Source organism: Diceros bicornis, chromosome 18, assembly GCF_020826845.1.
Source record: "Diceros bicornis minor isolate mBicDic1 chromosome 18, mDicBic1.mat.cur, whole genome shotgun sequence".
In the NCBI taxonomy this organism is placed as follows: domain Eukaryota; kingdom Metazoa; phylum Chordata; class Mammalia; order Perissodactyla; family Rhinocerotidae; genus Diceros; species Diceros bicornis.
The window spans coordinates 61,543,571-61,570,700 of NC_080757.1; the positions used below are offsets into that span (position 1 = coordinate 61,543,571).

The window sequence follows — 27,130 nt, forward strand, 5'->3', positions numbered from 1 at the left end:
TGAGAGAACTGCTGCAGGAAGTACTTCAGACAGAGAAGGACTGGAAACAGAAGGATACCTGGACCCCAGGAAATACCACAGACTCTACCTCTCCTCCTGAGTCTTTAACACTATGTTTGACAGTTGAAAGCAAAAGTAAAATCCTGTGAGGTGGTCCTTGATGTGTGGAGAGGTGACAGTTGCAATAATAAAGGGGGTGAAGGGCTGGACAGCTGTAACACTCCCATGTTCCACTTGAAAGTGCAGAATGTTGACATGAGTTGACTGTGCTAACAAGTATACTGTAATCCCTGAAGCAACCGTTAGAAAGATGACCCAAAGAAATACACTCACAAACACTATAGATAAATTAAGACAGAACACTAAAAAATGTTCAAGTAACACCCAGGAAGCGGGGAAAGAGGAAACTGAGGCACAGGGCACAGACATTCAGTGGCAGGCAGACCTGGATGCTGACATAGCACTAACCATATCAAGTGTAAATGGTATATCAAGTAAAATAGCAGCAAAATGGATTTCAAAAACTGACAACTATATGCTGCCTACAAAAAATTCACTGCAAATGTAATGACAGAGGTTGGTTAAAAGTGCAAGGACTATGAAGAAAGACCATGAAAAGAGTCATCACAAGAAGGCTGATATCAGACCAAGCAGACCTCAGAGCAAGGAAAACTGCAGGATAAAGAGGAACATTTGTAATGATATAAGGATCGAGTCACCAAAAAATGTAACAATTCTAAACGTAAATAAATCTAACAACACTTCAAAATACATTAAGCAAAAACTGACAAAAACTGACAGAATCATGATAAAAAATAAAGATTTCTATTACAATAGAAATAGGAAAAAAATTCTATAATCTGACCAAAAAAACCCAACAACAACTAACGTTCAGCAAATATTCAACTTAATTGTGAAATGTTGATATCCACATCATCCTCGAGATACCAGACATGAGAAATAACATAAGAAAAAGAACCAGAAGACATCAGCATTGGAAAAGAAATAAATAAAACTTGCATTATTTGAGACAAGCTCATCCTGCAGGTGGAACACCCCGCCCGGCCCCTCTGCTTCCTGAACAATCAATCCTCTAAGCTGTGGGCGGGCCTGTATCCACTGACCCAAGCTGGGCTCACCACCTGGGGGCCAGTGCCCAGGCAGGGAGATGGGTGGGGCCAGGGAGGCACCCCACAGAGGGGCACCCATGCAGCAGAAAGGCCTCTGTGGCAGGAGGGGAGGTGGTGAGGAGAGGTGGCGGCAGTGGGAGGCTGCTTACGTCCAGGGAACTGGATGGAAGAAGGAACTGTATTAAGGATATCAGGAGCCAGGTTTCTCATTGTCAGAAAAGGAAGTTCAAACAATGAAAAAGGAGAAAACTAGAATGAACTCTGTGATGCTGGACTAACCAAAAAGGAACAGACTGACCAGTAAGTCTGTCTTAAAATTAAGACCTTCTGGGGGCAACCCGGTGGTGTAGCGGTTAAGTTTACACATTCTGCTTCATTGGCCCTGGGTTCACGGGTTTGGATCCCAGACACAGATCTACACACCGCTCATCAAGCCATGATGTAGCAGCGACCCACCGACAAATGTTAGCTCAGGGCCAATCTTCCTCACCAAAAATAAACAAATAAATAAATGAATAAACAAACAAATAAATAAAATTAAGACCTTCCGTTCACCAAAAGACACCAGTGAAGAAATAAATGCCTGTTGTTTGAGCTCCCCAGCCAGTGGTATTTGTTATGGCAGCCCAAGCAGACTAACACACCAATGAACACAGAAAAAGATGTTCAGCATCACTAATAAATAGGAAAATGCAAATTAAAACCATAATAGGATGTACTACAGACCCACCAGGATGGCTTTGGTTAGAATGAGTGGGTGTGCTAAGTGTCAGTGGGGAGCCAGAGTAACGGCTATCTCATGACTGCTGATGGTGGAGTACATGGGTGTGAACGCTTTGGAGAACAGTCTGGGCTGGCTACCAACTAAAACACACTGTAGTCAAAAAAAAAAGCCAGACAAAAATAACACACACCATATAATTCCGTTTATATGAAAACAGAAAACTCAACTACAGGGTGAGGAGTCAGGATAGTGGCTGACTCTGGAGGGAGGACAACGGGGTTCCCAGGTACTGGTAACGGGTACCTGATGTTTGCAATAATTCCTTGAGCTGTACTCAATTTTAAAAAGATAGCGTTACTGGACAGAGCACACGACACAATGAGACACAGACCTTTACCAGTGGTTTCTGTCGAGGTATGGACGCTGGGTTGAACATCAGTATAAGATAAGGACATCTTTGAAGGATCTAACATATCTTCTAGTTGTTCTTCCAGGGTTTTAAATTTATGCTTTAGACCTCGTATTTCTGCTTCAAGGGCCAGCACATAATCTGCCAAAAAAAACCCAGTCAATACCCACCGCACATACAGGCAGACAAATTTACACTCTTGTCCTTTATCACCAAGGCAGGGGCTTGCGCAAGCTTGTGCCTGCTTGCTCCACTGACCTGCCCCTCCTCCCTGCCCGACCCTCACAGCTGTCCCCATGCTATCTATGTGCCATCGGCCCCTCGGTCACCAGAGTGCAGCATCCAGAGATTAGCTCACTGTGCTCTCCAAGGAGGGCTCATAATCAGAAGCACACATTAACGCTCCCTCAATCCCGCGAGCCTTTACACACAGATCCAACATCGTGTCTCGAGTGCAGAGCCATCTTTGCAGGCTGCTGTCCCTCCACTCACAACTACACGGACCCCATTCTGACAGGGCACGAAGTGGGGTGCCCACCTCCGCCACAGTCCGGGACACTCCCCTGAGGAAGGGCCTGGCGTCCACCAGCTCCATGCTGCCCATAAGCTAGTAGAGTGCAGCACTAGCCCAGCCCTTGTCCAAGTTGGGCTCTGATTAGTAAGTGTGGCCGGTATGTATCCTTCACTTTTTTTCTTCCACTTTACCAATAACTTATCGTATAGATAAAAATTGACTTAAAATCCCTTCTCTTGGAAGAAAAGCAGCTGTCATGCTTTGAAGTGATTTACTAAAGAGGATGTTCATTTATAAGACTCCAGGGGAAACCTATCTTGGACCCAGTAGAGATCTTCCCTCGTCCTCCTTCTCTCTGTCTCTCTCCTTTGCTCACCAGGAGTGGCGGCATCTGCTGTTGTCTTTGGATCAGGTTGGTTTGTATCTGAAGTCTCTCCTCCTGACTGGGCAGAAGGAAGAATTTGATCACTCAGAGTTTCCATTTCTTTCCTCATTTGTGCAACAGCATTTCGCAAGCTTGAGTTCTGCTCTTGTAGCCGCTGGATCTCACTAGACGGAAAACTTTTACTTATTTCTCCTTCATGACAACTTGGAGGCCTCTGTCAAATAAAAAAAAAAAAGAAAATGGTAACAAAGTGCGGGCAGTGACCTTCCTTTCTAAATTGACAGAAGTACGAAAAAACCTTTTTTTCTTCTAGGTTTCACAAAGACAGATTGCTGTTTTTCAAAGGTAATTTTGATTGGGAAATTTGGGGACCCTTCCTTTTCAGTCAAAAAGCCATCAGTCACCCATTAGGGTGGCTATAATAAAAAAGACAGACAATAACAAGTGTTTGCGAGGATGTAGAGAAAATGGGACCCTTGTACACCGTAAAGGGTAAATGTATGCAGTTGCTTTGAGAAACAGTCTGCCAGTTCCTCAGAAAGTCAAACAGAGAGTTATTATCTAGCCCAGCAATTTCACTGCTAGGTATACGCCTAAGAGAAATGAAAACATGTGTCCACACAGAAACTTGTATGCACATGTTCACAGCAGCACTATTCAGAGCAGCCAAAATGTGGAAACGCTCAAACATCCACCAATAGAGGAAGAGAGAAACAAACGGAATACAATGAAATATTATTCAGCTATAAAAAGGAATGAAGAGAGGAGAGAAGTCAAGATGGCGGCGTAAGCAGACTCTGAACTCACCTCCTCCCGCAGATACAGCCAATTTACAACTACTTGTGGAAAAATTACCCCTGAGACAGAACTGAAAACTGGATAAGAGGAACCCCTGCAACAAAGGACAATCCTAATTCAGGTAGAAGAGGCAGAAACTCCCTTCTGGAGAGGAAAAACGCCGCCTTCACAAGCCACAGCGCTTCACGGCCGCCAGGGAGCAGCCCAAAGGTACACAGCCCTCCCTGAAGGAGCAGAGCCCTGAGCCAGGAGCGCCCCTGCTGTGGGCATTTTGTGGACCCAGCACAATCGAGACGAGTGGCAGAATATCTGACTTTGCCTGCTACTAAAACATTGGGGAGTACCCACAGAAAAGCTGGTTCACAAAGAAAGTAAAACCGGCTCTTAAAGGACCCACGCGCAAACTCACTCGTTTCAGAAAGCAACCTAAAATCACCAGAAAGAGAGGTGCATAGTGCTTTGGTGAAAAGAGACTCACCTAATAGGCCCTGAGTGCATCTCGGTGAGAGGTGAGACCTCTCCAGGGACTGGGACATTGGCGGCGGCCATTGTTGTGGCCTGGTGTGGGCGTGCTGACACAGATGCCATTGGAGTTCTCCCTGAGGCCTGCTAGCCCAGGTCTGCCCCACCCGCTAGAGCACCGATTTAATCCAGCTCAGCCAGAGCAGGCAGCCCACCCTAGAGACTGGCCCCACCCAACAACAAGCCCTCAGGCAACTTGTGGGCCTACATAGATTGGTGACTGGATTCTCTGCAGCCTGGCAACTGAGCCCACTTCAGAGGGGCAGGGCATGCACAAGGAGCGGGTGCAGAGTGTGGGGCGGTGGTGGAGTGTGCGGGGCTCCTGCCGTGGAGAGACTGGGTCCACTTCAGGAGGTCAGGGCGCACACACAGAGCAGGACTGTGTTGACTGTGTGTGTGGACCTGTGGGTGGCAGGACTTGTCAGCTGCAGAAGACTTGTGCTTCTCAAAGACCCACATAGGGGGTTTGCCCCACCTTCCAAAGCCTGAAACAATTGGGTGCTCCCATGCCTGAGGTGAGCCCCACCCAGCTGCAATCCTCAGAGAGCTGACAAGAGACCTAAAGGCTAGAGGCTTATAGCAATTGTAAGGCCCTGAGCCTAACAACCTGCCACACTGGGGGCCTACTCACTTAAAAGAAATACTGCAACACAAATGTGGTATTAGAACTTGCAGCCAACTGTGCTGGCGCTCCCCACACCTGATAAAGAGACTGAAGGGCCCACAACAACTGCAAGCAGCTGAGCACTACAACAGCTGGCCAGGAGCATAACTCGGCCTCCCTGGGTGCCTACAGGGAGAGCAAACAGGCCACAACAGAAGGACACACGTAGCCCACATAGGGGTCACCCCTGGAACATTGAGAACTGAAGGAAGCACACTGAAGGCCTCCTAAGGCATCACTTATATAAGGTCACCTATCCAAGAGCAGGAGACGTAGCTGACCTACCTAATACGTAGACACAAGCACAGGGAAAGAGGCAAAATGAGGAGGCAAAGGAATACATTCCAAGTAAGGGAACAGGACAAAACCCCAGAAAAGGAACTAAGTGAAACAGAAATGAGCAACCTACCCAACAGAGAGTTCGAACAAAGAGTGTTAAGGATGCTCACTGATCTGGGGAAAAGAATAGATGAACTCAGGGAGAATGTCAACAAAGAAATGGAAGATATAAAAAAGAACGAAACAAAAATGAAGACTACAATACTGGAATCAGAAATGAAGACTACAATACTGGAAATGAAAAATTCACTAGAGGGACTCAAAAGCAGAGTAGAGGATATAGAAGAACAGATCTGTGAGCTTGACGAAAGACTAGAAGAAATTACCCAAGCTGAACAGGTAAAAGAGAAAAGAATTAAAAAGAGTAAGGACAGTCTAAAGGACCTCTGGGATAACATCAAGCGCACTAACATCCGTGTTATAGTGTCCCAGAAGGAGTAGAGCGAGACAAAGGGGCAGAGAATCTATTTCAAGAAATAATAGATGACAACTTCCCTAACCTAAGGAAGGAAACAGACATCCAGGTACAGGAAGCACAGAGAGCCCCAAACAAGATAAACCCAAAGAGGCCCACACCAAGACACATCATAATCAAAATGTCCAGAATTAAAGATAAAGAGAGAATCCTAAAAGCCGCAAGAGAAAGTCAAGTTACATACAAAGGAAACGCCATAAGGCTATCAGCTGACTTCTCAGCAGAAACCTTACAGGCTAGAAGAGAGTGGCGATATATATTTAAAGTGCTAAAAGGAAAAAATTTACAGCCAAGAATACTCTACCCAGCAAGGTTATCATTCAAAATGGAAGGAGAGATCAAAAATTTCCCAGACAAGCAAAAATCAAAGGAGTTTGTCACCAAGAAACCAGTGCTACAAGAAATGTTAAAGGGACTGATTTAAGGGGAAAAGAGAAGACCACAAATAGGAAAAATTATCTATTTCCATGATAAGAGGGTAATGGATACAAATGCACAAAAAAGAGGTTAGATATATCAAAAACATAAAAGGAGGGAGGAGGGGAGTTAAAGAATAGAGCTTTCAGACAGAGGTCAAACTAAAGAGACCATCAATTCTGTATAGAAGAAGAAAGGAACAGAGAAGGACTACGAAACACTGAGAAAAGAAAAATTAAAAAATGGCAGTAAGTACATACTTATCAATAGCTACTTTATTTATTTTAGTTTTTATTTATTTATTTATTTTTTCCCCCAAAGCCCCAGTAGATAGTTGTATGTCATAGCTGCACATCCTTCCAGTTGCTGTATGTGGGACGGCGTCCTCAGCATGGCCGGAAAAGCGGGGCGTTGGTGCGAACCTGGGATCCGAACCCCGGCCGCCAGCAGCGGAGCACACGCACTTAACCGCTAAGCCACGGGGCCGGCCCTCAATAGCTACTTTAAACGTCAATGGACTAAATGCTCCAGTTAAAAGGTATAGGGTGGGGGCCGGCCCGGTGGCGCAAGCGGTTAAGTGCGTGCGCTCCGCTGCGGCGGCCCAGGGTTCGCTGGTTCGGATCCCGGGCGCACACCGACGCACTGCTTGGCAAGCCATGCTGTGGCGGCATCCCATATAAAGTGGAGGAAGATGGCCACAGATGTTAGCCCAGGGCCGTCTTCCTCAGCAAAAAAAGAGGAGGATTGGCGGATGTTAGCACAGGGCTGATCTCCTCACAAAAAAAAAAAAAAAAAAAAAAGGGATAGGGTGGCTGATTAGATAAAAAAACAAGACCCGTATATATGCTGCATACAAGAGACACAAGTCAGACCTAAAGACACTCACAAACTGAAAGTGAAGGGATGGAAAAAGATACTCCATGCAAATGGCAATGAAAAGAAATCTGGGGTAGCAGTACTCATATCAGACAAAATAGACTTTAAAACAAAAACTCTAAAAAGAGACAAAGAAGAGCATTACATAATGATCAAGGGAACAATCCAACAAGAGGATATAACACTTGTAAATATCTACACACCCAATGTAGGTGCACCTAAATATATAAAGCAATTATTAACAGACATAAAAACAGAAATAAACAGTAACACAATAATAGTAGGGGACTTTAACACTCCACTTACACCAACGGATAGATCATCCAAACAGAAGATCAATAAGGAAACATCGGCCTTAAACGACACACTAGAACAGATGGACCTAGTAGATATATACAGAGCATTCCATCCAAAAACCGAAGAATACACGTTCTTTTCAAATGCACATGGAACATTCTCCAGGATTGATCACATATTAGGCCACAAAACAAGTCTCCATAAATTTAAGAAGATTGAAATAATACCAAGCATCTTTTCTGACTACAACGGTATGAAACTAGAAATCGACTATAGGAAGAAAATCAGAAAAGCCACAAATACATGGAGATTAAACAAAATGCCACTGAACAACGACTGGGTCAACGAAGAAATCAAAGAAGAAATCAAAAAATACCTGGAGACAAATGAAAATGAAAATACGACATGCCAGAATTTATGGGATACAGCAAAAGCGGTTCTAAGAGGGAAGTTTATAGCAATACAGGCCTAACTCAACAAACAAGAAAAATCTCAAATAAACAATCTAACAATGCACCTAAAGGAACTGGAAAAAGAAGAACAAACAAAGCCCAAAATCAGTAGAAGAAGGGAAATAATAAAAATCAGAGTAGAAATAAATGAAATAGAGACCAAAAAAACAATAGACAAAATTAATAAAACCAAGAGCTGGTTCTTTGAAAAGATCAACAAAATTGACAAACCTTTAGCTAGACTCACCAAGAAAAAAAGAGAGAAGGTACAACAGACACCTCAGAAATACAAAAGATTATAAGAGAATACTATGAAAAGCTGTATGCCAACCAATTCGACAATCTGGAAGAAATGGATAAATTCTTAGAATCATACAACCTTCCAAAACTGGATCAAGAAGAAGTAGAGAATTTGAATAGACCAATCACCAGTAAGGAGATCGAAACAGTAATCAAAAACCTCCCCAAAATTAAAAGTCCAGGACCAGACGGCTTCCCTGGTGAATTCTACCAAACATTCAAAGAAGACTTAATACCTATCCTTCTCAAACTCTTCCAAAAAATTGAGGAGGGGGGGAAGCTCCCTAACTCATTCTACGAAGCCGATATTACCCTGATACCAAAACCAGACAAGGACAACACAAAAAAAGAAAATTACAGGCCAATATCACTGATGAACATCGATGCAAAAATCCTCAACAAAATACTAGCAAATTGCATACAACAATATGTTAAAAAGATTATACACCATGATCAAGTGGGATTTATTCCAGGTATGCAGGGATGGTTTAACATTCGCAAATCAATCAACGTAATACACCACATTAATAAAATGAAGAATAAAAATCACATGATCATCTCAATAGATGCAGAGAAAGCATTTGACAAGATACAGCATCCATTTATGATAAAAACTCTGAATAAAATGGGTATAGAAGGAAAGTACTTCAACATAATAAAGGCCATATATGAGAAACCCACAGCTAATATCATCCTCAATGGTGAAAAACTTGAAAGCTATCCCTCTAAGAACAGGAACCAGACAAGGATGCCCACTGTCACCACTCCTATTTAACATAGTACTGGAAGTCCTAGCCAGAGCAATCAGGGAAGAGAAAGAAATAAAAGGGATCCAAATTGGAAAGGAAAAAATGAAACTGTCACTATTTGCAGATGACATGATTTTATACATAGAAAACCCTAAAGAATCCACCAGAAAACTTTTAGAAGTAATAAACGAATATGGTAAAGTTGCAGGATACAAAATCAACATACAAAAATCAGTTGCATTTCTACACACTAACAATGAAGTAGCAGAAAGAGAAATTAAGAATACCATCCCATTTACAATTGCAACAAAAAAAACAAAACACCTAGGAATACATTGAACCAAAGAGGTGAAAGAGCTGTACATGGAAAACTATAAAACATTGCTGAAAGAAACTGAAGAAGACACAAAGAAATGGAAAGATATTCCGTGCTCTTGGATTGGAAGAATTAACATAGTTAAGATGTCCATACTTCCTAAAGCAATCTATAGGTTCAATGCAATCCCTATCAAAGTTCCAACAACATTTTTCACAGAAACAGAACAAAGAATCCTAAAATTTATATGGAACAACAAAAGACCCTGAATAGGTAAAGGAATCCTGAGAAAAAAGAACAAAGCTGGAGGTATCACACTCCCTGATTTCAAAATATACTACAAAGCTATAGTAACCAAAACAGCATGGTACTGGCACAAAAACAGACACACAGATCAATGGAATAGAATCGAAAGCCCAGAAATAAACCCACACATCTATGGACAGCTAATCTTTGACAAAGGAGCCAAGAACATACAATGGAGAAAAGAAAGTCTCTTCAACAAATGGTGTTGGGAAAACTGGATAGCCACATGCAAAAAAATGAAAGTTGACCCTTACCTTACACCATACACAAAAATTAACTCCAAATGGATTAAAGTCTTGAATGTAAGACCTGAAACTATGAAACTTCTAGAAGAAAACATAGGCAGTACGCTCTTTGACATCGGTCTTAGCAACATATTTTCAAGCACCATGTCTGACCGGGCAAGAGAAACAATAGAAAAAATAAACAAATGGGACTACATCAAACTAAAAAGTTTCTGCACAGCAAAAGAAACCATCAACAAAACGAAAAGACAACCTAACAATTGGGAGAAGATATTTGCAAACCATACATCTGATAAGGGCTTAATCTCCAAAATATATAAAGAACTCATGCATCTCAACAACAAAAAAACTAACAACCCAATTAAAAAATGGGCAAAAGACCTGAACAGACATTTCTCCAAAGAAGATATACAGATGGCCAACAGACACATGAAAAGATGTTCAAAATCATTAACTATCAGGGAAATGCAAATCAAAACTAGCATGAGATATCACCTCATGCCCGTCAGAATGGCTATAATTAACAAGACAGGAAACAACATGTGTTGGAGAGGATGTGGAGAGAAGGGAACTCTCATACACTGCTGGTGGGAGTGCAAACTGGTGCAGCCTCTATGGAAAACAGTATGGAGATTCCTCAAAAAATCAAGGATAGAACTACCATATGATCCAGCTATTCCACTGCTGGGTATTTATCCAAAGAACTTGAAAACACCAATGCGTAAAGATACATGCACCCCTGTGTTCATTGCAGCGTTATTCACAATAGCCAAGACTTGGAAGCAACCTAAGCGCCCATCAAGGGACGAATGGATAAAGAAGATGTGGTATATATACACAATGGAATACTACTCAGCCATAAGAAACGATGAAATCCAGCCATTTGTGACAACATGGATGGACATTGAGGGTAATATGCAAAGTGAAATAAGTTAGAGGGAGAAAGTCAAATACTATATGATTTCCTTCACTGAGTAGTAGATAATAACAACAATAAACAAACACATAGAGACAGAGATTGGATTGGTGGTTACCAGAGGGGAAGGGGGGAGGGAGGAGGGTGAAAGGGATAATTCGGCACATGTGTGTGGTGATGGGTTGTAATTAGTATTTGGGTGGTGAACATGATGTAACCTATGCAGAATGGAGGTATAATGATGTGCACCTGAAGTTTATATAATGTTGTAAACCAATGTTACTGCAATAAACAAAAATAAAATAACATTATGTTTAACAAAAAAAAAAAAAAAGGAATGAAGATCGGATAGATGCGACCACATGGATGGACAATGAAAACATCATGCTAAGTGACAGTCAAGGACTTTAAAGCAGTTATCATCACAAAAATACTCAAGGATTTAAAGAAAAACATGAACGGAAAAAGAAGAGAAATGGAAGATATTAAAAAAGAAATAGCACCTGCAGCGATGAAAAATACATACATTATCTGAAATTAAAAATTCACAGAATAGGACAGGACTAAGAGCAGATCAGATATTGCAGGAGAAAAGACCAGAGAATGTTAAGTACATAGCTGTAGTATCCAAACTCAAGCACAGAGTGAAAGAGACCATAAAGGAAAAAATTAATAGAGCTTTAGTGACCTGTGGAACAACGTGAAGCAGTCTCACACACAGATAAACAAGAACCCAGATAAACGATGGGGGCAGAAAAAGTATCTTATACCACGTTGGCCAAAAAATTTCCAAATCTCATAAAAATATAAGTCCACAGGTCCCGAAGTCCAACGAACCCAAAGCAAGATAAACAACAAAGAAAATCACATCAAAGAGCACATCAGAATCAAACTGCCAAAAGAAAACAGAGATAAAGAGAGACAACTTAGAAGCAATCAGAGAAAAAAGACACATTACATTATGTGCAGAGGTACAAACACAAGAATTCTCACCAACTTCTCATGAGAACCAATGAAATTCAGAAGACAATGGAACAATATCTTTAACATGCAGGAAAGAAAAAACCCCATCACCTCAGAATCCTATAGTCAGTGAAAATATCCTTCAAAAATGACAGTCAGACACTTGCCAGTGCACTAATCCCCACAGGGGCAGTAATGCCCAGCGCAGGAGGGACGGTCATCCCAAAGGATGCAGCACATGCTCTCCAACTCCACACTTCAAGGCCCAGATCCCAGCCACAACTTTCCGACTTCCTAACTTGTCGCTAGCTCCTCCTTCCTGCTCTCCACCAGAGCAAACAGGCCTGGGCTCACAGGAGGAGGGCTTTCACCAGCGTCAATTAGAGAGAGACCAAGACTCTGTGCACAGAATGTGAGCTTCTATCAAGTTCAGAGGGAGGCACAAACACACCCATGCAAATAATCTACATGGCCATCAGTAAGAGAATGGCTGGGTAAACTATGGCATGGCCAGATGATAAAATACACAACCATTTAAGTTGTGTTTTTGAAGAATTTTAATGACATGAGAAATATTTGTTGTAGAATTGAAAAGAAAAATTAAAATTAAGAAGCCTGAACTGAGCTACACAAACATAGCATGCCCACAGGAAAATACAGGTGATATGTGGATACAGATGACTGGAAGGAAATATACCAAAATGTCTGAACGGTCAGACTAAGCATGATTTCTGTTTTGTTCTTCATAATGAATAACTCTGGCTCACGTTTGCTGAGCTTCCGAAGTGCCAACAGTGGATCAGTGCCGGATCACAGCATCTCCTTTAACTCTTTGCAAGGGGTACCCACCACAGGGATGAGGAAACTGAGACTGGAGCTCATGAGGGGTGACTCCCAACCGCCACACTGTGACCATGCCAACTACCGACACGCACACTGCTTCCACGTTCAACTCAGTTACGATGTCATCTTCTAGGCCACTCGCTAAACACGTTACAGGCACTGCTCACTGATTTCCCACAAAAATGCTACGGAGGCTCTGAGAGGCTAAGCAACCTGCTCCACACCAAAAAGGAGCCGAGCTGGGCTGAACCCCCGGTCTCGGCTGAACCCCCGGTCTCCCTGATTCCAAAGACCACGACATTAAACTAAAATTTTAAAATTTCTGCAGTGGCCACATATGACTTTTACTTCTAGAATGAAGCTACCTTTTCTTCTGTTAATCACAGGCCCCAGCTTTTCAATGCCCATCCTCAAGGCATCCACTGGCCCTGCTCTGCAGGCAGCTCTGCCTTCCAGTCCCAGTTCCTCTGGCCTCACTGCTTGTGCTGACTGCTTACTGACACCTGCAGCTTTCCCAGGCGGTCACAGCGGTAACCCGTTAACGGTTATCAATGCCCTGGGAGAGGGAAGTCCAGGTGTTCTGCTATTACCTGCAGAATTCGATTCAAAACTTCATTCCGTTGCACCAAAATGGACATTAGTGAGCCATTTTAAATGGAGTCGGAGCTGCTTTTCCAGAGAAACTGCTCTATCTCTTTACCTTGGTTGTTTTCTCTAGGGACATTTGACCTCCCCCATTAACTGCCTAAAGAATTTGACATAGTAACTCCTTCCTGGAACAGATCTATCATGATGGCTGTAGAGATAATGTAGGATAAATGTTACAATAGCAAAGGCACCAACAAGCCCATCTTATCGGAAGTTCTGTCTCTGGCCACATTCTCTGGATGGCCCTGCAAGGAGTTGCCAGACAAACATTTACATTTATAAGGGAAATCTCCATTTGTAAAGGTATCTCCCTCTCTGTTTTGGGAAGGGGGGGGATGGCCTCATTTCTAGAGGCTTATCAATGTGGAAGGTGAGGCCTTAAATCTGCATAATAACCTTACTCTTGTTTACTGTGCTTTAGTGGTAATCTCCTGTAACTGACTCCCCCCACCTCCAACATCCTCCTTTGTCGTTGGCTGAACATGGTACTTAAGACGAGAATTTCTGCTATTGTGTTGAAAAACACAGTGTCCCTGCTTTCTCCCATGTATACATGTTATTAAACTTGGTATTATTTTCTCCTGCTAACCTGTCTTGTTCATTATTTGGCCAGCCATAAGAGCCTTAGGAAAAGGGCTGAGGGAGATTGTCCCTCTTCCCCTGACACTGCCTTGCTGTCTTGAACCTTGGACTGGGCCAAACCTTTGGACTGGGTCAAAATGACACGTTTTACAAGCCATTATTTGAGACGTCAGCAGGAGAACGGACATCCTGATCACAAAGACTGAGGATTGTGGGCTTACTGAAGATAGAGTCAATAGTCAATCAACGTTTAGCCAAGACTAGCTCTCTGCCTCCAACCCCAATTAACATTCTGTGTAATAGAACTTCCCTTCTTTGCCTTTAAAAGCCCCTGCCTTTTACTGCCTAGTGGGACACTCTTTGGGTTTCTGTCTGAATCTGTGCTTCCCAAATTACAACTCTTTGATCCCAAATAAACGCTCTGCCTCTTAATCTGGTTTCTGTTTTGGAAGGCTGACAATTGTGTCAGCCAGAAACTTGCACTGCAGCCTCCCCCACCTCTGGTCCTGGCCCTGAAGCCACATCTCTCCTATCAAGGCTGCCACACCCGTTTGTGTTGGCAGACAGCTTTGGAGTGCTGCTCTGCTGTGCCCCCGTCGCTTCACCTCTGGGGCCCCATGGCCAGGCTCCCTCTGTACAGGACCAAAGGTGCACGTCCCCTGGTTCTCCACGGGATGGGTGGGGCGCAGATGTTCCTGACCCCCAAACTATTTCCAAGGCTCTTTGTTTACCTAACAAAGCAATTAGCCAGTGAGAGGCCTCCCTGACCTGCTGAGCTGGTGCTTGGACACAACTGTCTTCTTTTAACTGCCAGCCTGGGGGGAAAATAAAACAAAGAAAAGCTTGGGCTGGAAGGGCCAGGGGGGCCTTGATGAAAGAAGAAACATTTGTTTTCTCTCTGTGCTCTACAGAAGGTACCTGTGTAATATATACCACCCACGCAAAAACCACCTGTTGTGAGCCCCTTAAGACCAGGGTGATCCTGGAGGCCAGGGACCCCCCTGCTCCTCTTTGGAACCTTGAAGGAATGCATTTTCCACATCAGTGTTCCCAAACCTGACCACCGGGTGATCACAAATCTCCCAGGGGGCTTGTTAAGAGACATCTTCTGGAGTTCAACCCCAACGGCGTCTGGCCTGGTAGGTCTGGGTGGGACCCAGAGGTGTGTGCATTTTCATAAGCTCCCGGGGGGTTTCTGAGGACGGCCAAGTTGGGGGACCCTGCAGTGCACCTGTGCAAAGGGAACTGTCGCTGTCCGCATCTGCTCACTGGAGTGAAGTGTCTTCTCAGCACGGCTGGCAAGAAACTACCTTCCTCAGGTGAATTCCAGCTCAGCCCTCAGATGCTCAGCTCCCAGCACACCCTGGCCTGCCTAAAACGCCGACTACAGGGCAAGCACCAGCCAAGGCAGTCGCAGCCAGAGGCCCCAGGGCTGCCCTCCACTCTGCACCGAGCACGAATCACACCCAGCAAGGACAGGCGAGCTGGACATTTGTGCTCTCGACAATTTGGTGACATGCACACTGTGCAAGCACGACTAGAGTGGACAGACAGCCCAGAAACACGCACCTCACATCTGCATTTGCCCCTCCCCTGCAGCCTGACAGCTGGACAGGTGGGGAAAAGGCCGGCACCCCTGGAAAGTCTTCCTAAGGATTTCAGTGGCTCCGTTGCCCGGGACAACTGGCTGAGTAACTTTTCATAAAGGGACAGGTCAGACTATTGAAAAAATGGGCACTTGAGCCAGGGAGATGGTGTCTGAGACAGGATCAGGCTAACCACCACCTGGTGCTGCTCTGGAAGGCGCCTCTCCTTGTGGATTTCCAAGATTTCACAGCAGCCAGGCGACACGGCTTCCCTTAGGAGCCCTGGGTGGACAGGGGACACTGAGGCGAGACACGTGACGTGCTGGGAGTCACTGTGATGCCAAACTCAGCCAACACAGCTCGGGTGGAAGCAAATACTCCCTCTCAGATCTGGATGGAATCGTTCCTGGCCTCTTCCAGATACTGGTGGTTTACTGGCAATCCATGGCGTTACCTGGCTTGTGGCTACCTCACTCCAGTCTCTGCCTCCGTCATCACATGGCCTTCCGCCTGTGTGTCTCTGCCTTCACGTGGTGTTCTTTTTATTAGAACACCAGTCATGTGAGATCAGGGGCCCACCCTACTCCAGTGTGACCTCATCTTTACTAATTACATCTGCAACAGCTCCATTTACAAACAAGGTCACATTCTGAGGTCCTGGGGGTTAGCACTTCAACACATCTTTTGGGGGGCCACCATTCAACCCATGGGGATCCTGTAGTCAGTGTCAGGCTCTGGTCGGCTAAGTCTATGAGGAAGTCTTTGTGGAGAGAAAAACAGCCATCAACATATTGTCGTATCCCAATGGCTCAGTCACCACGTACGAAGAAGTGTGTTGATAAATAAATGACAAGCGATAGGACATACTGGAGTATATGAGGAAGCCACTTGGTATAAAACTAATTTGGCCTGAACTTGTTTGTCCAAAAGGGCCTAAGGTGGCCGTTGAGCATGCATTGTATGTCTGCTTTAAGTGTTTACTATGTCCCAATGAACAATGTCCTTAAAGATGAGGACGTAACTTCCCCCATATCAGGCACTTCCTTAAGGATAAGCATCTCTCCCTAGGCTAGGGATTGATTGCTGACCTGCTGTGCTCACCGAATTGCTGTGCTGACGAAGCAATCTCGTGACTACTATAAAAGGTACATTCCAATCATATGTGATAAATGCTTTTTGACGGTATATAACCACTCTGCACACCCCCACTTCTTTGGAGTGCTCCACTCCTTTGTGAAAGGACTCTCTCGGGCTATAAGGTCCTCAGGTCTGGCTCATAAGAAACTCACTCCAATTTTGATTTACAGATTTTTTATGGATTATGTGCGTCAACAGCGTCTTTGGGATAAAGCTCCAACCTATTAGTTCTTTCTCTGGAGAGACCCAGGCTTCCATTACAAAAGGGCCCTGTTGCTGTACCCTGAGATTTCCTTCTGGATATTCGATGGCACACTGAATTTTCCAAAATCAGCAACATAAACTGATCACACAAGCAAGACAGGAAGCATTATCTCCAATTTTTAAAATGAAGAAGTTATCTGGCTCTGCGGCCAGCAGCGATGTGGTGGGCAGGATGCTAGTGTCCTGACCACCTGCTGGTCCCTCCCCACGAGCCGTCCTGCTCCCTCCCTCCTGTTGCTGAGGCCTGAAGGAGCCTCCACGCTGATGTGCCACGTCCTCCATGAGGCTGTGGCTCCTGACCAACTGTCCACACAAACATCAGATCAGTTTCCTCTGTCCTGACAATTCTCATGAATGACCGAGACAGAATCATCAAATGTCAACTCTGAGTCTGCACTAGAACTTAAAATTCTTGAGAGAAGAAATAAAGTTCCTGGGTTCGGTATACTTGTTAGGAGAATGCGTGTTGAATAAATGTGAGTGAGTGAATGACAAGTTACGAACACTCCTAACGCTGGTTAGGATCTGGGTCTTATGGACGTGTGGCCACAGTAGTGTCTTGGAGAAAACCTTGCCCACCTGGGTCCCCATGACAAGCCATAGCCAGAGAAACGAACTGAGAGGAGAGAAATCAGAACGGCAGCTGCCTCCAGGGGTGGGAGGGGGACCAACAGGAGGGGGTGTGGGGAACTTTTTGCGGGGCTAGAAATGATCCGTAAGTTGTTAGAGGGGTGGGTACACGGGTACATTCATGTCATTGACCTGCACACTTAAAATCTGGCCGTTGCACTGCATGTAAATATACCCCGTTGAAACAAACAAACCTGCAGGGAAAAATAAGAGCCATTCACAGACCTAGAACAATCCTCACCTATCAGCCCCTCCTGCTGCATCCCCCAGCCTCATGTGGCCCCTCAGACCCCTCTGACTGTGGGCCTTGGGGCGGCCAGGCTCAGACCCCAGCTCTGCTCCTTCCAAGCTGTGACAGCTCAGGCCAGTTACTTACAGTCCCCGTGTCTCAGCCACCATGGCTCCGACCTCCGAGTCAGAGATGAAGAGTTAACAGACATGAAGTTCCTGGGGCAGAGCCTGGCTCAGGATAGGGATTCCACAAGCACTAACCACCAATGTCACTGCCAGACAGAGTCAGGGCTACAAGGACAGAGGCACAGCACAAACAACCCAGGAGACAGTTCTGGGGATAAATACCACAACAACCAATTTACATGAACTATCTACCCTAGTGTGATATTTGAATTTGGGGCTTTTTCAGATTTCAAACACTAAAGTTACAAAGAAGATTCTGAGTACAGATTTGGTATAACTCTTTAATGCCCCTGTTTGTGCAAACAGTCGTCCAAAAAGGAACAAAACTGAAAAGACCTAACTCTAGTTTTGGTTCTAGCTGGTACTCTTTTCCCACTGCCACTATTGAGACAGGCTGGGGGAGTGGGCATTTCCCAGGGCCCAGGAGGAAGAGGCGGCAAGGGAGGCTCAGGGAGGAGGGCAGCCACTGTGCTAACCTGCACCTCCCTCTTGGGGAGGGGCCCGTGTGTCCTCAGCGCCTGCACGGCCTGGTCTCGTTCTAGGGTCAGGGCCTTCAGCACCACCTCCCGGTCACACAGTGTCCGCTCTGTCTCCTGGAGCTTGGCAGTAACCTGGGAACAAACACGGGACTTAGTTCATCTTGGTGGATTACGAGGGAGCAGTGCCAACCTTCAGGGTCGAGAGCAGCTTCCCACCCCTTCCTAGGAAGCAGACAGCAGACACACAAGAGAGAAATACCATGAGAAACACGTGGCCATCGGAGCTGGCTGAGTGACAACAAGGGCTGGGGGCTGGCCCTCCTGCGGCTGGGCATCAGGGCTCCAGGTGCAGCTCCTTCTGCCTAGTCCCGGCAGCCCAGGCTGCCCTTGCCTGCTGCACGCAGTAGGCGGGGGAGTCGTCCCAGCACTGCTCAGTTAGAGAAATGGCTCATGTACTAGAACACTGTAAAAAGCTGGTGGACAGGGCAGGGACATATTTCATTACTGACATTTTTCTTATTGTAAGTAACAACGGAGTTATTAGTGAAGTTCAGGGTTTTCAAATTTAAAGGCTAACTTGGCCAGATCCCAAACCCAGCCTCCACGGCACTGCCGCAGAAGGAAATGAGAGAAGGCCACGTGACGTTCGCCCTAGGAAGCACACACCTGCTCTTTAGCCGTGATCAGAGCCTGAATCAGATCCTCGGACCTCTGGAACTGGTCCCTCTCTAGGCCCTCACAGCGACGTTGCCAGTCCAGTTCCAGCTGTACCTTATCACGTTCCAGGCTCTGCTCCCTTTCTGCTGCCAGAGACAGCTGCTGCTTATACCTATGAGGATGTTAAAACCGCCAAACATTAACGATTTCCTGAGGTCCCCTTGGACGTGAAAAGCAAAGGTGTGACGCAGGGGAGATGGGATGGGCAAGGAGCTGCAGTCACATCCCTCCGGGGCCTCCTCTAGGCCGGCAGTGCTCATATGCATTTGCTGACACATGTCATGTTCAACATGTTCACAGGCTGGCAGCCGGGGAGGCGTTTCTGTAAAGTAGACGTGGGGGAAATGGCACCTGTGGACAGGCTCAGGTACAGAGATGAACCCAACACCAAGAGGACCCAGCACCGTGAAAGAGGTGATCAAACTCAAGAAAGAGAAGAGCCAATTTGTAAGAAAAGAAGGGAAGAAAGCCAATGAACTTAAAAAAAAAAGAAAGAAAAATGGTTACACCAGAGAAATTTGAGAGGGTTTCACAGCTACAGAAGCAAACCACTGGAACGCCTGGAAATGCCTGGACTGAAGCGCAGAGTGGACAGAGTTAGAGAGCTCACTAGTGAGCTAGAAGCCAAACAGAGAGAACCCTCCAGATGTGGAAGACCAACATCCATCTGATAGGAGGTTTAGAGATCAGAAGGGACGGGAAGAAATAACCGAGGAAACAAAGGAGGAAATCCACGTGTCCTCAGATTGAGAGACGTCTCCAAGTGCCAGAGAGGGAGGAGCTTAAAGAACCACACACACAGCCACTGGGTGAGGAAGTGCAGAGCACCAGGGATAAAGAGAAAAGCCTGAGGGAGAGGGAACCAGACTGCACTGGACCTCTCCTCGGCCACACCCAGCCACACAGGAGCAGCATGCTGGGGCTCTCTGGACGGCCTCCGCGGACAACCTGAGTGAGCTGGAAGGGGAGCCTGAGCCTCAGAAGAAAGGGCAGCCCAGCCGACACCTTGATTCCAGCCTAGTGAGATGCTGAGCAGGGGACCCAGCTGAGTTGTGCCAGGATTTCTGACCACAGAAACCAAGATATAAATGGGTGTTGATTAAAGCCTCTAAGATGGCAGTAACTTGTTACACAGCAATAACAGAGTAACACACAATGGATTTAAAATCCAGAGGGAAAATGATTTAGAATCTAGTATCCTAAACCCAGCTAAATTAGCATTCACATAAGAAGGCAAAAATAACGACATTTTAAGACCCAAAGGCTCAAAGCTTATCACCTACAGATAGAACCCTCCTCACAAGAAATCTTTAGAGGATGGCGCTAGAACAGGGCTTCTCAACTGTGGTGTCCGTGGCACTGATGACCAAAACTTTTGTGAAACACGATGAAATGTCACAGCACTACCCAACTGCTGTAAAAGTTCCTGAACACCCGCTCTCTCTGCACTTGTCTCCCACGGAGCAGGAACAGACTCCACTTTGAGCAGAGGTTGTAAAGGCCCCAAAGTACGATGCTGAGGAAGAGGGAGACAGGGGACGCAACAGAGGAGGGCCTAGATGCACAGAGGGGATGCCATTTTAGATTTTGTGCTCCAGCATCTGATTCAGGGCCTTGCTCCAGTGTACAGCAGACATTTACTAGAAGCCACTTTCTAAGAGAGATCATATCATGTTGGTTAATTTAAGCCACTGGTTTTAAAACAAAGTAAACCTTCGTCCTGGACATTCAAAAGGTACTGGTGCAATGCAAACCACTGCCTTCAACAGCTAAGACCAGATCTACTTGAAAGTGATGCCTGCTCTCCAGGGCCCTTCCTGGCTGCGTTTCCATCCCAGTGCCTCTCACAGCTTGCCCTGGGTCCACTGATGACCATGAGTAGAAAGCTTTGTTCACCTTGGCCAGGACTGATCTGCCCCCTCTTCATGCTGAGAGGGAAGGACAAAGGTGAGGAGGAGTCATTCCTGGGTCAAGCATTCATCACCCACATATCTGTTGGCATTTGAAGCTAGGGATAAAAGACAAAGGGACGAGAAATCCAAACCCAAGAAATAGTAACAAAAGTAGGAAAAGGCCTAACAAAATTACACATAGATTTTTTAACGCTTGTAACTGCAAAATATAAATAAATCTCTAAAATATCATTTGGTGGCCATGACGGAACCATTGTTGCCAGGGTTGCCTTCCCACTGTAAATAGCTAGGACACTGGACAAAAACACGAAACAGCTTTCAGTTACTAGACAACAGGCAGTGTAGGACCGTGATCCCTTACAGACGTGACCTCAAGAGATGAGCCTAACCACTATCCCCTTTCTCCATACAGAGCCCTCTAGACCCACCCACACAGGGAGGGTGGACCCCAGCAGAGCATGAGGGCCTTGCCGCGCCAAAGAGACAAAGACCAGAGTTGGCAAAGCTGAAGTGGGTGGTGGACTTTAGGAGGCAGAGTACTGAAGAGCAGGGAGCTCCCAAAATCTGTACAGGGGCGCCTCAAAACTGGCTGACGAGTCTGCGGCAAAAGCACTGCAGGCCAGGCCAGGCTGGCTGGGAAGAACTCATGGGCTGTGCAGGCTCTCACCAGCCAGTGCAGCATCCTTGGGGACCACCAGAGCAACCAGCGGAGATCCCCGGGGGGGACACCACCGTCTAGTGGGGCTAAACTGGCCCTCGTGGGAAGGCCACCCTATACCCACCCTAGATTTCACACAAGCCTGGGAAGGACCACGCTGATCTGCAGGGACAACTGCAGCCTAAACAAGAGGCCGCACTGGTGCAAGGAAGACGACAAATTCAGATGCTTGTCCACGCGGTGGCCACCATGTCTGACACTCGACAGAAATGCGCCAGGAAGCAGCAAGATGTGGCCTCTGTGCCACAGAAAAAACAGCCAGCAGAAACAGCAGAAACAAAGAGTGGTGGAAATTAGCAGAAAAATACTTTTAAAACAGCTATTATAAATATGTTCCCGGATTAAAGGTGACCACGCACATAATGAGAGAAATGAAAAGTCAAACATCTGAAATGAACATCTCCAGCCTTACAGCAGATTAGACACTGCCGGGAGAAAGGCCGGGGACCCAGCGAGACAGGACCCCCAGCCACACACTGACAGGTGAGGACTAGGGAGCCCCAGAGGAAGGGGGGCAGAAAAGGGTCCTCACCAGGATATGTGACATCCACATTCTGACAACCAAGGATGAAGAGAAGAAGGAAAAACTGGAGGAAAAGGCATATTACATCCAGAGGAACAAAGAATGACTACAGAACTCTCACAAGAAACACTGAAAGCCAGGAAACAATGAAACATCCTTAAAATGCTGAAAAAAACTGTCCCCCTAGAATTTTTCATCCAGTGAAAATAAGCTTCAAAAAGATAAAGGCGAGAAATTTCCATCAAACAGAAGCTGAGATAATTCATGAGCAGCAGACAAACGTTAAAGGAAGTTTTGGAGGCTGAAGGAAAATGACACCTTATGGAACTTTGAACATAATGTTTAAAAAAAGAAAAGCATCCGGGGCCGGCCCAGTGGTGTAGTGTTTGGGTTTGCGCGCTCTGCTTCAGCAGCCTGGGGTTCGCAGGTTCGGATCCCAGGTGTGGACCTACACGCTGCTCATCAAGCCATGCTGTGGTGGCATCCCACATATAAAGTAGAGGAAGATGGGCACGGATGTTAGCCCAGGGCCAATCTTCCTCAGCAAAAAGAGGAAGTTTGGCAACGGATGTTAGCTCAGGGCTAATCTTCCCCACCAAAAAAAACAAAAAAGAAAGAAAGAAAAGAAAAAGAAAAGCATCAGAAATACTGGAAAAAATATAAAACTTTTGTTTTCATTTTAAGTTTTTTTTTTAGATAGAAAATTTCCTAATGTTGAGTGAGGATTTTTTTTGAAGAAAAAGAAGATTAGCCCTGAGCTAACATTTGTTGCCAATCTTCCTCTTTTTTTTTCTTTTTTCTCCCCAAAGCCCACAGCACATAGTTGTATATCCTAGTTGTAGGTCCTTCTAGTTCTCCTATGTGGGACGCCGCCACAGCATGGCTTGATGAGCAGTGAGTTGGTCCTCGCCCAGGATCCGAACCGGTGAACCCCGGGCCACTGAAGTGGAACACATGAACTATACCGCTGTGCCACTGGGCCAGCCCCTTCATTTTAAGTCTTTAATTGAAGGACAGTTGTCTGCTCAAAGAAGAAATATCAACAACGTACATGTAACTACACACGCAATCACGCGTCTCTTAGCGGCAGGGACACATTCTGAGAACTGCATCATCAGGCGATTTCATCATTGTGCGAACATCACAGAGTGTACTTACACCAACCTAGATGGTGTAGCCTCTACACACCTAGGCTCTACGGTACTAACCACTAATGGGACCGCCGCCGTCTATGGGGCTCATTGTTGACTGAAACATCGATATGCGGCACACGACTGTAAATATAAAAGTAAAATGTGTGACAACAGTAGTAAAAAGGAGGAAAAACAAGAAACAGAAGGCTGTAAGGATTCTATATCCTACATGAAGAGGTAAATATTATGGGCAGACTGTGCATACTGTAAATCTTAGAACCACCACTAAAGAAATAAAACAGAGAAGTTTACGTGAGACAACAGCGAAAAGAAAGTGGAATCCTAAAAAATACACAATTGATTTTTTAAAAAGCAGAGAAAATAAGAAACAAAAAACATGAGGAAAACACAAAGCAAACAGGAAGTTGGAGATTTAAATGCAGACACAGCAACAACAGCATTAAATTATCTAAACACTCCAATGAACAGACAGAGATCGTCACGCGGGATTAAAAAAACAAGACTCAGCCACATACTATCAATAAGAAAAGCACCTTACACAAAGCACAGGTCAGAGTAAAAGGGTGGAAAGACGAGCCACGCAGACTCTGAGCAGGAACAGGCTGGGACAAAGCAGACTCAGGAACAAGGAATGGTACCAGAACAAGAGAGAGCTGGTGCTTCGCCGAGAAGCCGTAACAATCCTAAATGCAGACGCCCTTCACAGAAGACTCCACGATGCGGGAACTGAAAGACAGCTCACCCACAACAACAGGTGGGGAGTTCAATACCTCTCAGTAACTGACAGAACAAGCAGAGAGAAAATCAGGGAGGATACAGAAGGTGAGAACACGCCCATCAACCAAGGTGACCTCGCTGATGTTTAGAGAGCCCTGAGCCCAACGGTAGAACACGTGTTCTTCTCAAGTCCGTATCAGACAGTCATGAGACTGGGACATATTCTAGAGCAACAAAACAAGGAAGTACTGAAGATTTAAAGTCATACAGAATAGGTTCTCTGCCCAACAGAATTAAATTAGAAAGCAGTAACAAAATGATACCTGGAAATCTCAAAATAATGGGAAATGAAGCAACACATTTGTAAATAAACCATGGATCAAAGAAGAAATCACCAGGGAAATTAGAAAATATTTTAAACTGAATAATATAAAGTTTTGTGGGGCACAGCTAAACAAGTGCTTGAAAGGGAATTTATAGCATGAAATGCTTACATTTCTTAGAAAAGAGGAATGGTCCAGAATTAATGATCTAAGATCCCACCATTAGAACTATCGAAAGAACATGAAATTAAAGCCAAAGGAAATAGAAAAAAGAAAATAATGAAGATAACAGTAGACATCAACGAAACTAAAAACAGAAAAACAATCGAGAAAAATCAATGAGACCAAACGCTGGTTCTTCGAAAACACCTGTAAACTGATAAACCTCTAGTTAGTCTAACTAAAAAAAGAGAGAGAAAATACAAATTACCAATATCAAGAGTGAAAGAGAGGACATTACTACAGACTTTATACATGTCAGAAGGACAATAAAGAAATACTACAAACAATTTTATGCCCATGAAGTTAACAATTATGAACAATTCAGAGAAATGGACCAACTCACTGAAAGACACAAATTACCAACACCAACGTGGAAAAAATAGAAAATATTTTTCTAAATATTTAAATAAATACCCAAAGAGCCAGATACAGAAGGGTAGATACCGTATGACTCCACTCAGATGAAATTTTAGATCAGGCCAAACTCACCCCCAGTGATGGATAGCAGCTCAGTGCGTGCCAGGCCAGGGCACGGACTGCAGAGGGGCCTGAGGGCATCTGGTGATGGAAGGTTTATATCCTACGGCAGCGGTGGTTATACAGCCGTACATACCACACATACTGCTAAACTGGGTACTGTATTTACACTATTCCTCAAGAAAGCTAGTGGAATATTATCTTTACTCAAGTGTTCCTTCCAACTGCTATGAAAAGACATGAGAACATTACCCATCAGACAAACGGCATCAAGAGGTGATTCTTGACACAGGATCAAACAGTACAACCCTCTCACAGCCCTGTGACGGACTGACAACCACCCTCCGACCGAAAGGCCTTCTCTACCCACCCTCCATTGCCTGTTCTTCCTACTCTTCCTTGCTCTCACTCTCCCTTGTCGCGACCACACCAGACGTTCTAGCTCTGCTTCCTGGTTCTTGCCTTGCTTCCCCAATAGGAGGCCAGGCCAGGGGCTTGATTCTGTTCCCTTTTGCATCCTTAGCACCTAGAATGGCGCCTGGCCCCTAGGACGAGCTCAGTAAAAAGATCTGCCTTAGGAGAGTCACCTTCCGATGTCCTGCTGGCATCTGGCCAGCTGTGCCTTGAGCATCACCTCTTCTTCCCGCAGCGAATGAACCTGAAGGTCTTTGGAGATCATCTCCTTGGACAGTCGAGCAATCTGGGCATCCCAGCCAGATTTTAGAGCTGCCGCGTCTTCCCGAAGTCTGAACAAAGAAGGGAAGTTCCATGAATGTGAGTGTGGTTCTCGCTCGCTCAAGCTCTCTTTCACACGGCGTCCCCAACAAATACACACATTCACACTCACACACACGTATGCAGCCCTCGAAGGAAACGCTACAGTCAGGGTCTCTTCTGTGCTCCTGTCTCCACATCAGGACAGAGGCTTCCTTGCCTAGATTCGGAAATGGTCCCACCCAGAAAGAAATATCCACCCAGCCGTCCCACCAACCCAGGTATCTACTAAATACCTACGACACGCAAGCCCAAGCCAGGTGCACAGGGGGAAAGGTGGGCCACGGCGTGTCCCGCGGAGCCTACGGTCTTGAGATGGCGCCGTCTGACTCAGCTTTGCGTCTCTTGCCACGCCTCGCACGGCACCTCAACGTGTAGACATTCAACACACGTTTTCAAATTGAATAGTAAACTGAGGTTCTACAGAAACCCTTAAGCTCCCTGGGAGATTCACCAAAAACTGGACAAATTTCCCGAGAAGACACCTAGAGATATTAACTTCGGAAGCCACAGAACCAACCGCATGAAAGGCCGCTGGGTGTTCATCCTATTTGCAGCCCTGGCCCGTTTCCTTCCCAAGTTCCTCGCAGCGTGCTGTGGGATAGACGTTAGCGGTCACATAAGGGCCGATGCCCAGAGCCACGGGCCCACAGTCGGGCCATGGTGTGCCACACAGATGTGGATGAGCCGAGAGAAGGCAAAGGGCCGTCAGCTAACAGGGCCTTTGATCAGAAGCCCCAGTACGGCTGCCCTGAGCACTAGACAAACCCCTATCCAGACGTGGGCAAAGATGGGAAGAAGAAGGGAGCAAGTTTCCTGATAGCGAAAGCTCTTTAAACATTTCAGCTTGAAGAGCTCAGCCCCAAGATCAAAGATGGTGCGTTGGTGAAAACGCCCTTGGCGAAGGGTCAGCAGACTCCACAGGGACGAGGTGGGTGTGTCGGCTCCTCCTGCTCCCACCCAGCTTCCCCCAGGTGCGAGTCCCTGCCTGAGAACCCTTGTGCTCTCCATACTCCCAGGCGCCCTCGCGCCCTGCCCGCCCCGGCACAGACACGCAAGGACAGGGCAAAGACTGCTCTGCTCATTGGCAGACCCTGCTGTGGCGGGCAGGGGCTGGCTCAGGGTCCCACAGCCTCAGTCCTGGCCAAGCCAGGGTTATCATCATTCAGAGCAAAGAGATTTCTCTGTTCAGAAAGGACTGCAGTGAAA

At 45.7% G+C, this 27,130-nt stretch overlaps 1 protein-coding gene across 4 annotated transcripts in view; it reads right to left on the reverse strand.

The window, feature by feature from the left end:
- Positions 1 to 27,130, reverse strand: part of CCDC57 (coiled-coil domain containing 57) — a 142,419-nt gene that overhangs the window by 93,668 nt on the left and 21,621 nt on the right. For all 4 annotated transcript variants that reach the window (XM_058561937.1, XM_058561936.1, XM_058561938.1 and 1 more), the window contains 5 exons: positions 25,735 to 25,893; positions 19,050 to 19,212; positions 18,381 to 18,515; positions 3,154 to 3,376; positions 2,252 to 2,404 (listed from right to left, as the gene is read on the reverse strand). In XM_058561937.1, the coding sequence (XP_058417920.1) occupies positions 2,252 to 2,404; positions 3,154 to 3,376; positions 18,381 to 18,515; positions 19,050 to 19,212; positions 25,735 to 25,893 (833 nt within the window). The remainder of the gene's footprint in view (positions 1 to 2,251; positions 2,405 to 3,153; positions 3,377 to 18,380; positions 18,516 to 19,049; positions 19,213 to 25,734; positions 25,894 to 27,130) is intronic.